Source organism: Protopterus annectens, chromosome 4.part0, assembly GCF_019279795.1.
Source record: "Protopterus annectens isolate FY-2018-M chromosome 4.part0, PAN1.0, whole genome shotgun sequence".
In the NCBI taxonomy this organism is placed as follows: Eukaryota; Metazoa; Chordata; order Ceratodontiformes; family Protopteridae; genus Protopterus; species Protopterus annectens.
Window position 1 is genome coordinate 1,459,582,431 of NC_056733.1, and position 16,032 is coordinate 1,459,598,462.

The following is a 16,032-nucleotide window of genomic DNA, read 5'->3' on the forward strand; positions in this document are numbered from 1 at the left end:
AAATGTTATACAAAACAGAATAAGCAACTAAAATGCTACAAGAATAAGCTTTTATTTAGGCAAAAAAAGTGAAGTTTTGTCCTTTGTACTGGCCATGGGTATGTTTCAGCCTGTAAAATCTGACGTTTGTACCAAAAACGTTCCACTTTGGGCATTTGAAAAGGTGTCAACCCTATGACAATTTCTTAAATTAATAGTACTAACGTGTGTGTGTGTGTACAGTTAAAGGTGTCCCTGGTTTGGGGCATTTGTTCCTGATTATCTCTGGATTTGTCCCTGCTTCTAGAGCTAAGCGATCGAGAACTATGCATTGGCTGGCTCATGTATCATCAGGTCCTGAGATAGATTTTAATGAGAACTTCAGCAGTCTCCTAAGCGAGTCATGAATTTAAAAGTGATGTTTAAAAAGACACTGGCGCCACTGGAAAAACGTGATTTTTAAACACACTTTAGTTTATATTTCAAAAGCTGTCTTGAAATATGTCATTGGCTACTTTATTACTGATTTGAGCTGTGCGAGATTACCATCTTTATTTACACTTTATCCCCTTTCTGCTTGTCTGCACCTGACATAATCCCGTTTGTGGCATCATAATCAAGCCTAGAGAAACAAAAACCTTATATTTGATGTAGGTAATAATTAACAGCTAAGCTAGGTCTTCAGTGCATCTGCACATACCTAAAGGAAAAAAAAGACTATAATTGTACATTACTGAAGTCCTTACATAACCACGAAATAATGACCATCACTTTTTTGCGCCGCAACATCAGTTTTGTAGCATACCCAAAGGTAGTGGAAGGAAAAATTAAAATTCCATTTGCAATTAGGAAGATTGAATTAACCAATATAGAACTAGCATATTGATTAAAAAAACGTAACTCAGCAAACGGGTAGCATTTTGTGCTGAAGAGCAAATAATACCTGTAAGAGCCAACCTATTAATTCTGAGCAATGTATCTTTAATAACTCCAATGTGTGCAAAATAGGACAGGAAGTTCTACAATTTTTCCTAAAAATCAACAAATGTGCTTTGGCTACATATGAGTTAGAAAAAAATGCTAGGAAAATACAATGATGAGGCGATGCTGGCTTCAGTGAAGTGTGAACATGGTAAAAGCCCCCCCCCCCCCAAAAAAAAAAAATTAAGATGACATCTCGTGGCGCTTATTTTAGTTTTATTGAAGGCGGCCGCGACCGTTTGCAAGCGGATATAATGGGGACACAATGAAGAGGGAAAACCGGTGCTGGCAGGCAGTCTTTATGAGCAGAATGGATGTAACCTGAGAGCAACTTAATTGAGATTTGCAATCTCCCCGCCTCCTTACCCAATCCCTGCAGGGCACACTACTGGGTATGAAGGGCTGAGCCTTTAAGCTGCAGTTGGAGTGGGAGGAGAGAGAGCTGAATAAGCAGTGAGTGTGCTAAAAGCAAAGTAAGACAATTGGGGACACATTGTTATGAGCTAGTTAGTTAAGGGGAAAGACGTGGTGCGTGCAGCTGTAAGGTTTTCGTGGGTCGTTGTTAGAACGAGTGCAGCCCGAGCTTCTGGTGGTCTGGAGAACTGTCTGTCACGGGCTGAAAGCAGATGACCTTCGGAAAGCCGGAGCGTTCGCAAGGACTTAGTTGCATGATCGTGGAAAGGGCGTTTATTTAATGTTTCCTAGATTTTGTGATATTATAAAGGATTCAGACTTTCTCATCCCTAGAGGCAAGCAAGAGAACATTTTGTTATCATCGCTTGGTAGCTGGAGACTTAATTTTTGTGCCTGGAGGGGGTGCTGGTTGCTCTCTTAACGAGAAAGCCTCTGGGAAAGGAAACAAAAAATAGATATAGGATTCCAAAACAGACTAGTCGCTCATGTGACAGACCTTTTACTTGTAGACTTGCAGCTTACTTGCCTTATCTTTCAGGGCAAAAGATCAGTGGAAGACATCACAGTCCTTAGGTCCTTTCTCACGGTCATCGGTCATAACTGCAAATCCCCCTGAAATATTACTTGCTCTATAGCTCGGAGTGGGAATACCTTGTTTTCCAGAGGTAAGTGGGATTAAGTGAATGAATGATTACCTACAGTTTGGTTGTGCCCCATGCCTTCTAATCTCGAGAGGCATAAAATTGTCTTTTTAGAAGGAAAAAATAAACTAAAAGGCGTGTGAAGTTGCTCCTCTCCCCCTTCAGAAGAATAACATCCCGTTGGTTACAACAAATTCTGGGAATGCACAAGACCGTCTAAGATATTAACAGGCTCTGTGTTTTGCATGTGTATGTGAAGCGCTAATTTGTGCAGGACGTATGTTTATCAAATGTCCGTGTCTTACTTCAGTTTTGTTTACTCCTGCTCAGTGTATGGCCAGTGCGCTCCTGTTCCATCCAGCATGTCATGAAAAGGTGTAGAAGCAGGACCCCCGGTGACAATACAGAATACTGTATCCCAAGCGGAGCCATTTTACTCGGATACGTATTACTTAAAGCACTGGTATTAGTTTTGTATTCTATACGTTTTACAGTCCAACACGTGTAGTGTAGCTCAAATCACAGATTACGCTAAGTGTTCTTGTACTTAAGTGAATGGATGTCTGATGAGGTGTACATTTGGGGTTTGCATGTACTTGTGTTTATGCACACGCGAGTAGGGTATTAAAACTGCTTGGTTTCATTGTTCTTGTAGTCTGTATAGTAAGTAGTTGTAGGTTTTATTGGGCTACCACATCAGCATATTGAACCGGTTTAACACACCCAAGTCAGGCTGATGTGGCGGTTACTTGCAGCTAACCAAGGTAAAAGTAACAAAATAACTTAACAGTGCAGGTGTGTACTTGGAATCAGGCTTGCAGGTGCTTTGAGTAGCAAATAATTTTCAAACAAAACCGTTACAAAATCGGACTTTTCTCATGCGGTTGCCAGTACCTTGCCAGCACCAAAGTGTACATGTAATAGACAATAAAGAACTTGTTGTATGTATTGTGTTTTTATGTTCTTCAGTTTGAAGCTAACAGTAGTATGTTGTAATGAACGGATCAGATCAGAGTATGCAGAGATAACCCAGGAAGAGACGAGGGTTGACTGCTGTCAGTTGGGGTTGTGCAGTATCTTAATATTGAGCAGCCCTTGGCTGTGTATTAGAAAAAAGATGTGGTGCTTGGTCGGTCAGTGATTAATGAGACATACAATTAATTTCTAGTCCTTTAATATGGAGCCCAGTTCATAGTACCAGGCAGTATTTGAATGAGCTGTCTGGATGCTGCTTATAGCAGATCTGTGTGCACCTGTTGTAAGTGCATTAAAATAACGTTGTCAACCTTGAGTTTACACACACGGAGCTCGTTGACATATTTGGCATGGGCTGTAACAGAATTAAAGCGATCCTTATGAATGATAAGAGGAACTTTTCCATATGCCTAAATTGTATGTTTTTTTGGGAGGGGTGAAGGTAAAGTCAGATTTAAAAAATGAGGTAATGTGCCTACAAACTCGATAATAAAATTAGTATTTTAAGTACTGTATTAGATTCTGTCTGTAAGAGTTTTCCACATGTGTTGCAAGATGTTCACATCTTCATTCCCCTTGCAATACAAACAAACTTGCATAATCTGCCAGGTGAGTGGGATGCTTGTAAACCGGATTTTACAACTGACGATACAGTGCTCTGTATAAAGTTGTGGCGTGATATGATATAATGCGTGCTTCATTTACACGTGCATTTGTGCAGTCTTGACAGAAATGTCCTTGCAGAAGGAAGGTTGGGGGGGGGGGGGATTTGACTTATCTTAGAACAACTTTTTAATACGTGATGTTCACATACCTCTCAACTGTCCCTGATTTTGACTCAAATTTAACTCTGTCCCTCTTAATCCCTCCTAAAACTATTGACTTTTGGAGGAAAGGTGGGGAATTGCACTTAATGAATAATGACAATAATTAAGAGTTATAAACTTCTTTTACTTCAGAAAAAGTGTATTAATTAATATGCTTTGATTCTGACTGTTTCAAGTTAATAGCACTAATATTTTGTGTCCCTGATTTTTTTTTTCTTGACTTGTCCCTGATTCTGTCAAAATGTGTCCCCAATTGGTTGAGAGGTCTGGATGTTCACTGTTTATGCCAGGCAGTTTTTGATGTGTGGGGCAGTGCCTGGCTAGGTCCTGAGAGTGCTAAGGTGGAAAGGTAAGACCCTGGCTAGTCTAAGAATCTTTATAAAAAAACAAATGGTTACAGTACTACAATTTTTTTTTTTGTAGCAATGTATGCCTTTTAGTTTTTATGATCACTCTTGTCATTTGGAAGTAAGCTACTGCAGTAAGCTGTTGCAAAGTGTAAAAACTTGATGATAAAGGGTAGGGTAACCGGGGGTATGCTTCATGTTTTAACAGTTGCTCAGCCCCAGATTAGTAACAATTGATCATGGATCACTTAGCCGAGATCTAAGGAGTCTTAACAAAGAGGTGTAGTGCTGTACCTAAAATGTTTTTAGAAAGATGTTGCATAGTAGTAATACCGACACATGGGAAATCTTCTGAAACTTGTACAGTGACATAAGTAAGAGATCATGTGTACAAGAAACCCTGTAGCAGAAGTATCCTAGAAAATAATGCTAGTTTGGCTATCTTCAGTAATTACTCTTTTCACAATAGGGGTAGTCATTTAAGTGTGTTAACACAAACTTTCACAACCTAAATAGTCCAGTACCCAAGGACTACAGATGGCAAGTCATGGCCTAACTTAACTCTGTTAGTCATTAGTAAGGTGGATTTTTTGTCATGCACAATGCCCCCTTCCCCCACACACAGTTGATCTGTCTCTTCTCATCTATCATTCATTGTCTTTCAAAATGCTGACAACTTTTTTTTTCAGTAATTACATTTGGTTCATTAGGCTACAGCTAGTTAAACATAAAGACTGAGGAATGTGTATGCCAGGTTTCAGCAGGCTCTGTTTGTTGTCAGCAAGTGTGTGTGTGTGTGTGTGTGTGTGTGTGTGTGTGTGTGTACTCACCAGTTGCCTGCTAAACTTTTGTTTTAAAGTGGTTACTTTCATCAATGGACATTTTGAGTTTAATGTGTAGATAATGTGCATTTGAATTTTAGAAACTGTCTATAGTAAACCAATTTTCTGCTTTGAGAACGGTAAAACAAATGTACTGTAGACTGTTTCTTTTCATTCCCTGGGGGGAGAAGAAGCAGTAGGGGTGGTGTTTGTAATGGGAGATTCTGTTCAGTTTTTGGTGTGAAACTTGAATAGTGATAGGAGCGTTTTCGCTAGTCAGCAGGGAGTGTTTTTGGACAGGTTGTGATTTCCAAATATTGTTTAATCAGTGAAGCGTTAATTTTTTCCATAATTTTGATGCTAGTAGTCACAATTAGACAGTGGTCAGATGAGAAATTGACCAAAATATTGGATGCCCCGTTCTGTGTTGCTGCTTACTGTGATGTAACTGTAATTTATGCTTGCTTGCACTCTGCTTCTGATTTCCAGAACTATTTTATCTGATGATACTTTTCTATAGTTTTGTTGTGGGTATACCAATTCTTATGGTAGAAGTAGCTAGAGCCATCTCCTCATGTTTTCCGTCACATTGATTTTAATGTTAAAACAGCTGGTGACATACTACTTGCGTTATGGTTTCTGGTGTGTTTCAGGACTGAAAGAACATCACACTACCCCTAATATTTGCTGTGCTCAGAAGAGGTTGGTTCAGAGATCTGTAATCCTTTATATTAACTGAAAAATTAAGATAAATAGCGCTTTATTTAGAATATCATTCCCCTGCAAAGCACTTCATTTTTAATGTTAAAACAGCTGGTGACATACTACTTGCGTTATGGTTTCTGGTGTGTTTCAGGACTGAAAGAACATCACACTACCCCTAATATTTGCTGTGCTCAGAAGAGGTTGGTTCAGAGATCTGTAATCCTTTATATTAACTGAAAAATTAAGATAAATAGCGCTTTATTTAGAATATCATTCCCCTGCAAAGCACTTCATTTTTTTGTTAATGCACAATCATTTGAGCTTAACATTGATTTTTATCCTTAAGTCATATGCACAGTTGGTAGAACTCTGTAGGCAGTGATTTCAGAAATGAGCTAGAGGCAAACACCATGTTAGTGTGTGTGTGTGTGTGTGTGAACTAAATGCCTTCCGTTCATGTAACAGCTGTAAAACATATGCGCTATGGTAACATAGTTCTGGATTTTTATCTGTCTGCAACCCTGTCAGTTGTGGTCTTTTAGTTCCAGTGCTGGTGCTGATGTTTTTGTGCTGGGCTAAGTAAGAATGCCTTGCAGTTAGCGTTCTGGTTTTATTCAGACGAACGGTAATTTTGGTCATTACTCTGATCTGAACAGTGTAAACGTGTGTTGGGCTACCATTCTTTGTCTTATTTGTTGGTCACGGCTGTTGGTGCCAGAACTCAAATATTTAGTTTAGCCTCTTGTAACCAACTGCAGCACAGGGAGTGATGGTTCATCTGTCACTGTAAGCGTGAATATGTGAGGAAGTGAAATGCTAAAAATCAGAGGAAGGGGTGTTGTATGACTTCATAAAGCCAAAGGTAGTAATACCCACAGTGGTCTGCATTTCATTTACAGGTTAGATTAATTCAACATTGAGGCCGAATAATATGAGGAATAGATAACATTCTGTATGGATGCATTGAAAGGACAGTTTGAACACCACAATTATTGCCATGAGCCAGTTTATCTGAAGTGTTAAGGGAAAAAGTTGTAAGACTCTTATCAAGCAGAATATATTTTTATTGTAGACAAAGTTCCTCTGAACAGTTGCTACATACTTTTGTCAATAAAAAATTAATTCATTCCTGAGCCAGATTAAACGTCTGTGTTATAAATTATGTGAGGCTGCAAACAGAGCTGAGACTGGCAGTTTTAGTAGTGTAGCAGAAATGTATACATGTGTTTTTGTTGACTGTTGCACACGTTGGTGCCAGATGGGTCGATGTCAGCAGAATTTTAAAGTAATTGCATTTGGAACACTGTAACCATTCTTTGGCAGACTTGAACCAGTAAGATATATTCTTTTCCCCAGCTGCTTAGTCCTGGTCCTGCTTTTGTGGCCAAGTTTTAATTTGATTATAGGTGAGGTGTGAGCAACAGTTCGGCTGCAGGAGCAGTGATGAGTAAACTGCACTCAGCAGTAACCGCTGCATGGTTTTTATTAATAGTCCTGGCCCATTGCTTCTGTTGCTTATTATCCAACCCTTCCGTCCTGCTCCACACCCTTTGTCATGTGGCTCCTTCCATGCATTAAAACTCTTCTGCATTTTTAGTTTTTCCACTGTTAAAAGGGATGTACATAATGTAGTAATACAAAGGTATACTTGCTGGGAGCTATGTCATTATAAGGTAAATCAGGTTTAAGTGAATATCTTTTTACTTTTTGCAGTCTGGAAGATTATAGGCCATCTTGTTTCAAACAATGCATCTGGAGACTATGGCTGACTTAGGGTTTTGTGTTCCACTTTTCTGCATCTTCTCATACCTTCTTGCCTCCAGTTAAAGTGTGCAGTTGCACTCGGGTAAAGTACATCATGCATGCAGTACAGTAATCTTTGTGCTGCCCAGATCCAAGTTGTATGATCAAAAAGGAGGGACTTTTATGTTTGCTGTCTCTCTCTTGTGCCCAGATAACAGTTGCTAATAAAGAGAAGGAAATAAATCTTGAATTCTTTCTGAATTAGTCATGATCTTTATGATAGAGATATGCCTGTGGTTGGGGGTATTTGCTTTTTTGGGGATGTTGTGGTTTGCTTTATAGTTTTCTCTTGACTAGTATTAAGTGGTAGGCACTTGGGACTGCAATGGGATGAAGTGGGACTTGGAGGTAAATGGCATGCACCAACAGTAGTATGTGTCTGCCTGCCTTGATTGGGAAGAGGACAACAGTGGAGCACAGTGACATATATGGCCAGCTCTGAGGAAAAAATGAAACCTTAATGTATGTGCGCACATGCATATATGGGTGTATGTGTGTGTTTTACACATACCCCCCCATACACTTTTTTATATATGTGTGTGTAAAATATATATATATATATATATATATATATATATATATATATATATATATATATATATAAAAAAATATATATATATATATATATATATATATATATATATATATATATATATATATATATATTAGTGTGTGTATAAATTCATTTTTATGCGAGTATGAGTAGATATATGATGCATTCTGGATTGTATTAGCACATTCTTAAGTATGTGATGTAGGGCAAATTTGCACTGTCTTTGCAAACAGTGTTCAGTGAGTCTGTTTTTATTTTAGACCTTTAGTGGAACATGGGTGTTATACTTTTTCATCTTAGATGAAAGGTAAATACATCCAGACTAGTAATTCTGAAAGAGTCCTGTCCAAGAAACAAACCTGTTATGTTTTCGTGACTGTATATCAAATTTGTGATGGAACTTGCTGCAGATTATTGATCTGTGCAAGTGTCTTTGTGCTTATTGACCGGGTGTGCTTATTGACCGGGTTTGTGATCTGATGTATGTACATTTTACAGTTTCATGCAAACCTGAGAAATTGCATCTCCTTAAAGAACTTCAGAGACTTTATATTGTGAAGTACTCCCAGGTAAACAAGACCATTTCAAGCCTTTCCATAACTCAAGTTGTGTGCCAACATATATAACGGGCCACACACATTCCTGGTGTTCTGGATATGGAGTGCCCCCCCCCCCCCCGAAAAAAAATGACTGGCATTTTGCTGCCCATGTGTTTTATACATTTCCTTGTTTTATGTGGTGTATGAATGTTCTAGAAATGGAATACAAAATGTTAAATGAGTCCTGCCACATGTCAAAGTAACTGCATATGCTGAAACCTGTATGTCTGTATGGTCGTGCAAAGATTGCACTAGAAATGTGGATACCCATCTGGCTAATATAAATCTATCATTTTTAATATTTGAAAGCTAGTGTTTGTAGGACAGCATGAGTAAACCCCTTCAGTAGGTATAGTTCCTGAAATTTGCTTAATATTTCATAGCTAATGCTGTGAGTCATGCTGAACACATAGCATTTCATGTGGTTCTGTAGAGAACATTAAATTACATACATTTTTCAGAAGTGGAGTGGAATTCCAAAACAAATTGTCACTATTTCTGATCTTGTGACCTTTGTAATGCATTTTATGCACTATATGACTTGTATTTGGTAGAGCACAGGGTAGGAATTTAATATGTTCATGCTTTGCATTGATTGATTATCTTGGAAATGACACTGGCAGCCCCCGCCCCCAAAAGGGTTGTTTTCAAACCAGTATTCTTTGTATGAGCGATTGTTTGGTTCTGAATGGTACACTCAAGGGCATACACAAGTAACTGGCTGCTGCTATATAGAAGGTTTAATAAGGGGCCTGCCCCCCCCCCCCCACCCCAGTAGGGCAGTGAGAACCACTAATAGCTTCCATTAAGAAGATGGCATGTATTTGTTCCTATGCCCTGACCATTTTACAGATCACCCCTATCCATAAGGGATATAGATGCTTCTTCCCCAGGTGTGAATTTGTGATTTCCCCATCTATTCATCCAAACTGTGTTTGAAGATGGCCAGTGAAGGGCTCTGCTTGATGTGAACAAAAAGCCTGCTCCAAAGAAGGGACAGTAACTTGTGATATCTGTAGGGGGCTGTCCTGTGGGATTCAAAGTCTTTACACTACATGTCTGTTAATTGGAGGTCCAAAGACAGCATAATCCTGCGAGTTCAATTCTGACAACGGCAGTTTAGCTTTCCCCTTCAGCACATAACTGTGTGTATAGTCTGGTACTCCCATTACAATACTGTTACTAGCAGAAGCATAGACAGTAGCAGGACAGCCAGATACCAGAAATGGCATGTGGTAAATCAGCATCTTCTCCTCAAAATGGCAGCCAGAATACCCAAGAGACCAGAGAAGTCACATTTGTGCAGCTCCACAAAATGCAAAACCTTGTGGTCACTCACATTTTGCTCAAGTGGTACCCGGATTGCAAATTCTGTTTAAAGTATAGGTTGGATTTCTCTTTGAAAACTGTGAATGGTTTTGTCTTTAAACATTGTTAGTTGTGCAGTGTTTGTTTGTTTTCAGTTCACGATAATACCCTACACCCCCCACACACATGCACACAATTTTTGGATCAATATCCTTCTCGCTTTTTTCACAATTTTCAGAAAGCTGTGAAAAGGATTTTTTAAAGCGTTTTTTTTCCTCCATTGCTCTTGATGCCATTGTAAGGTACATTTCAGTCACATTACGGATTTTTCAAAATAGCTAGAGTTGTAGGTGTTACCCTGCTGTGTAGACTGGATTTGAAAAGCATGACTACATGTAAATGGTGTACATAAGCATAATATATGTGAAGTGGAAGATACAATAATGACTTCAGCGTGTATGGCCTGATGACTCGTGGAAGGGAGCTCCTCCTTCACAGGTTATGCAGGTTGGGTTTACTGTGCTGCTTTTGGATGCCACTCTACAGCTGGCATGACCACCTCTCCTTGAGGGAAAGGTGCATGTGTGCAAGCATTGTATCAGGTGCTGAAACACTAGTGTTTTGCCTGTGGTACAGTTTGTTGAATTGTGTTGGTTGAAATTCATTATATCATCCATTACAAAATTCCGGGGCATTTCTCTTTTCTTCGTATTTATATGATCCTGAAGTTGGCCTATTTTAACTTTCCAGGGATGGGGGGGGGGGGGGTAAAGTCCCCTACATAACTTGTTTTTCTTTTTGTAAATGGAAATAAATGTAACCTATTTGTTTAAATTTGTGATTACTTTTTCGTGGATTTTAGTTGTGATGAATGGTATTCGATGAGGAGCTTTGTTCGATGTTTTTTGTGCTTCGTTCAAACTAACCCAATTTAAGTATTCATTTTAAACTCATTCATACATATGTATATATTTAATTTCTGGGAGCAGGTTGAATATAGATGTGGTTTCCGGTTGAACATTCACACTGGGTCACGTGCACAGAAGTAAGAAGGTAGTGCTATCTGTGCATGTCCTATACTGTTGGGACAGCGGGGGGGGGGGGGGTCCACCACCCACAACCTTCACTGTTTTGAAAGAATGAGTAAGGAGTGCAGGATCCATGAGCCCCTCCCCATACGAGATTAGAATGTACCCCCTGAAAGATTAAACAAAGTGGATATAAAGCTATAGTTAATTTATGTAATATTCTGTTGCCTATGTTTCTTAGGATGTGATGGGCACAGTTTCTGTTTGGTAACTGTTTATCAGCTTAGTATTCTTTGACACATGCTCTAAATCCATTTTATGTAGGTCCTCTGTTGCTTACAGACTTGGTAAAATGTTTTGGCAAATTTTGGTAATGTTATAAATACTGAAGAAAGACTCAATCAGCTCCCCTTTTGTGCATCCCTTTGATATTGGATTACTTTCTACATGGTACCATGTTGTCATAAGGTACAGTGTCATCATATATAATTTTGTATTTGTGCAGTATGGCTTGTACAGTGTTTTAGGGAAGGTGACAGCTTACTTTTGTTCCATGTTATGTATGGGACAACATATTTATGCAGTTCCCCACACTTGTCAGACTAACTTTGTTCCATATGTTTGAGTTCTATGCTTTAGGTCCTAGGTAATTCTGGTTCATGACAATCAGTCCAGTTATTTCAGCTAAATATTAATTAATGAATGGCCCACTCTTGTCGAAATCACCAAAAGTACTGTATGATTTTGCTTGCTTTGCAATGTAATTTTCCTTGCCATATTTTGTGAAGATTTCCAACTCCTCTTTAATTTTTCCCACCACTCTGTTTTGCTGACCTTCCCCCATATTTGCATAGTATTTTCTTTGTGCTTGTTGTTCTTATGCTGTCTGCACCAGTTACTAATATTGTGCTGTTGTCTTGTATTTCCATTTGTTGCCTTGTCCTTAAGTTCAGGTCACCTGTCAGAAAAGTGACTACTCAGTTGTTTAGCTTGCAGAAAGTAAGTGTGGATAAATCATGTTTAAAATTAGTTATGCATCAGACATACAACTGCTTTATGCATGCACACATCCTACCACCTTGGGTGAACTAGTGTCTAGCTGTTGTTTCTGTCCCCCCACTCTCCCACAGTTTTCATCTTCCGTGCTAGACTTGTCCAAGGTCACTGGAGGGTCCTGGAGATGCAGGTCATTTATTTTTGCTGGGATGATTGATTGTACATGAAACACTACTACTTGTCAGGTGATTTGAAACACTACTACTTTGAATCAATTTAAGTAGTATTGTACAGTACATGTGGTCTGTATGTTGTAACATGTTCAGATGGAGAGTTCCACTGGAAGTGGGTCCTGCCCAATTGGACTATTCCATTTAATAAAAATAATAAGTGAACAATATGGCAAGATAACTGTCCTTTTAAAATGTGCTGGAATCCTCCGCTACAAATCTTACCCAGACTTGTGGCATCCCTTTTAAAGCAAGTCGGATGCAGTACAGTTTTTCTCCTGCTGTCAGCCACATTAGGGTTTCAAGATCTGGGAAGATGCAAAATGGCATTTTCATTGCTTCTTGCTTTTTATGTAATTATTGCCTTCTTTCTTTTAGGATTTAGCAGTTGTATGGAATAGTTTGTTGAATGTAGGTGTAGGTTGCTATAGGCTGAAGTTTCATTTAATTTTAATCTATCATCCTTTCCATGGTAGGAGATATCTATGTGGAGAATGGTCAGATAACCAGCTGTAGATCAGTGCAAGTTTGATCCCAAACAAGTTTAGAAGTATTCTGCTTAGACAAGATTGTGTACAACTTAAAGTAACCCCCCACCCCCACTAAGTTCTCTCTGAAGGTGCTGTTTGATATTTGGTTAAAAGCAGCATGGCTTCTTGCTGATGGCTGAGGTAGAATTGTCTATATGCACTAGTTGATGCAGCTTGACTCCTCTGTATTCAATGGGACATCCACCCTTACAGATGACACAGGATCTGCTTGTTTGCTGGTGTACTGAACAGTCAGCCTGGGAAGGACAGAGTCCATATTTTATCTAGATGAGGGTGGGAAGACATTTTGAAAGCCTAACTGTTCAAGTTTAAATGGCCTCTTTTAAGGATGCTAATACAACTGAACTTTTTCTTGCTCATTTCTGTAATGGTAGTAGCTGACCATGAATTATTGCTAAAGTACAGTCCCTTCAGCCCTTGTTTGCGTCATTTTACAATTAATACACTTGACGTTTTACTTTCCAGTTACCCTTGAAAAGTGACATGGTCTTAGAAATGTCTGTCTAGGTAACAGACTGAGCAACACCTTTAGAGAGCCCTCTTTGTCTACAGTATAAAACGTTTATCTTGATGAATCCTGATGTTGCATTTGTCAGTGCTGTTTTGGTTTTTGTTTTTTTGTTTTTTTTTTTTATACTGCTTAAGGCAGTGTAAGGACTTTGAAGGGCTTAATTCTATGTCCATCACTGTCTCTTGTGAGTACTTGTTGAGTGCTCTCGTATGCTTTTTGTCAGAGTACTACTTTTCCATGAAAAGCTTCTATCCTAAACTTTTCAAGGGAATTCAGCCTAAATCGTTTCTCACTTATTTTGAGTGGAAATTCTCAGAATATTTATGGCACACTGAACAAAGTTTTATTTATTTTTCCTTGAGACCTGTGTCTTTCTCATCACTGCACTGTGTAATATTACTTGTTACAGAAGCTAAGATGTTAATCACACTTTTTAACAGGCACCAAATTCTTTTCCCAGCAGTTTCAAAATATAAAGCTTTTTTGGTTATTGCTCCTCTAATGCAAAGTCAGAAGATGCCCTTATCTTGTAACAAGTTTACAAACTGGCATTTTCTCTAAATCTTCCTCTGTAGTCTTGCCACCTAAGTAGTACATACTTTGCTTTTGCACTCTCACAGACCATCTGGTCCTTCATTTGTTCTTGTCCTGTTTCAGTCAAGAGACTAACATATCCTTAATGTGAATGACCCCCCCCCCAACTTCCAGGTGGTTGAGAAATTTACTCTTGGTGGATTGTTCGGCAGTTGTTCTGACTTCCTTGAATGTCAAGTAAAAGGAACAGCCTGCTTCTGTCTAGTGACCATTTTTGTTTTTTAGATACCCGATTGATGCATTCAGTTGTCTTGTTGTCTTATCCCTGAAAAAATAGAATTTGATGAAATAAAGCTGGTGACCCATCACACAAAGGAAAGTTGTGCATTGTTGCTGTCTTTGGTTTATGTACTAAGAGCTGCAGAAAATTGAACCAAAATACAGTCTGCTGTGTTCAGCGGGTGCATTAAACAAACCAGTATTCATTGGATGTTTGTAAGTGTTCTATGTGTATTTATGCAGGTGTATTTTAGTTCAGTAGTCTAAGCTAATTTTGCCCTTTTTTAAATCCTTTTGAGGAGCATGTAGCAACTTTAATAAACATTTGCTGTACCATGATCATTGTCATTGGCTAGTAGTTGCCATGGATGTTTCCAGGTAGTTGATGCTCCGTTTTGATAAGTAAAGACCTTGATTTTCCAAGACACTTAATCTTCACGTTCTGTGTTCTTTTCTGTCATCGTCCAATTATGTGCGCAACCTTTTTTTTTTTTTTCACCCAAGTGTTAGCCAAGATATTACTGTTGACTGTTAAACTTGAGTACTTCATGAATATATATCATGCATTGTTTTAGAAAACACTGTCTTCCTGCTTCTTTGTGCAGATTTTCATAGTTAAACATAATTCAGTGTGGGTTTGTTCCAAAATACAGACCTGTCTCTAACTGTATAAAATCAAGTTTGAACTGTCATCCTGCTGATATGTGGACCTTTTGGGGTTTAAAAAAAAAAATCAGTAATGTCATCCGGTAACTCGGTGGAGTTACTGCAACAGACAGTAGGCATTTTGTACTTAGTGTTATTGTATATAAAATGAGAGGCAATAGTCTGCTGTCCTAGGGAAGGGGTAAAAGGTCAGCAATCAATTTACCTATGTATTTTTTTTTTCTGTGTTGGCATGTGGGTCCCAGTATTTCAGTCTTAAATTTGTTTTTGCTTTGTTTTCTTGTTTTCAGGTGTGCTGCCTTTACATTTACAGGACTGGTCCACTTTGGAATTGGTGACAAACTAGACACAGGCGTTACTTGCACACTACAAGGAACATGGAGTCCCCTACATACTGCTACACCCTTGCTTTCATTTTTAGCCTTGCAGCCATCTCGCCATCCATCTCGATGCCTGTTGGGGCAGTGACTCCAGAAGGTAAACATGCCATGGTTTGCATTCGCCATGGTTTGCATTCACTAGAAATTTATTTGAAAAGGAAATGCACATAAATTAGACAACATATTTTTTAAATGCATTTTCACTAGTGTCAGTTGTCCATGTTGCTTTTGACTTCCATTATAAGTGTCTTGAAGTATGCCCATCACAATACTACCCTGGCTTAGCCCTGTGGAAAAGTGATCGTGGTATATTCATGCCTGTTTTTAGGTTGAAAGTCCTGTTTCATAGTGCATGTCCATGCAGTGTAATCATATCTTTTGTTTTTTTGTATTTACTGAAGTTGGTGGCATATTATCTGCAGTCTTTGCCTTTATTATCACATCAATGTGGTATCTATGATTGCGGTAACAATACCACAGTGACCTTAATGACTGCAGGGTTTCTGGTTTTATGGGCGTCCTGTAAGCTTAGCTGGGCTTCTGATTATCACTTAACAAAATAAACTAATCGGCCACCATGACTTGACCTTACTCATGTTCGCTTTCACTTCCTGAACTTGTTCATGATTACAGTCCTCACTTTTGTTTTAGTTTCTGGCAGGTATATAAGAACAAGTAGATATAATATTGGAAAAAAAATAATGCCTTAAACAGGAATGTATTTGCTCTGGATGTGCTGGAACTTTGAAGCAATTGTAAATATGCCAAATCCTTCATCTTACTCAGAACCTCTGCATAGAATTAATGGTTAATGAATTGCACTTGTGTAATACAGGTTCATACCTCAATAATCTGGCAGGGAACATTAGCCCATATGCCTTTTTAGCATGACTGTCCCTACTCC

General features: G+C 38.7%; 1 protein-coding gene across 1 annotated transcript in view; it reads left to right on the plus strand.

The window, feature by feature from the left end:
• Positions 1-1,322: 1,322 nt before the first annotated feature.
• The window catches only part of FGFR4 (fibroblast growth factor receptor 4), a 65,709-nt gene continuing 50,999 nt past the window's right edge, over positions 1,323-16,032 (plus strand). The window contains exons 1-2 of the mRNA XM_044069299.1: positions 1,323-2,039; positions 15,039-15,225. Coding sequence (XP_043925234.1) covers positions 15,126-15,225 — 100 coding nt within the window. The 5' untranslated portion in view covers positions 1,323-2,039; positions 15,039-15,125. The remainder of the gene's footprint in view (positions 2,040-15,038; positions 15,226-16,032) is intronic.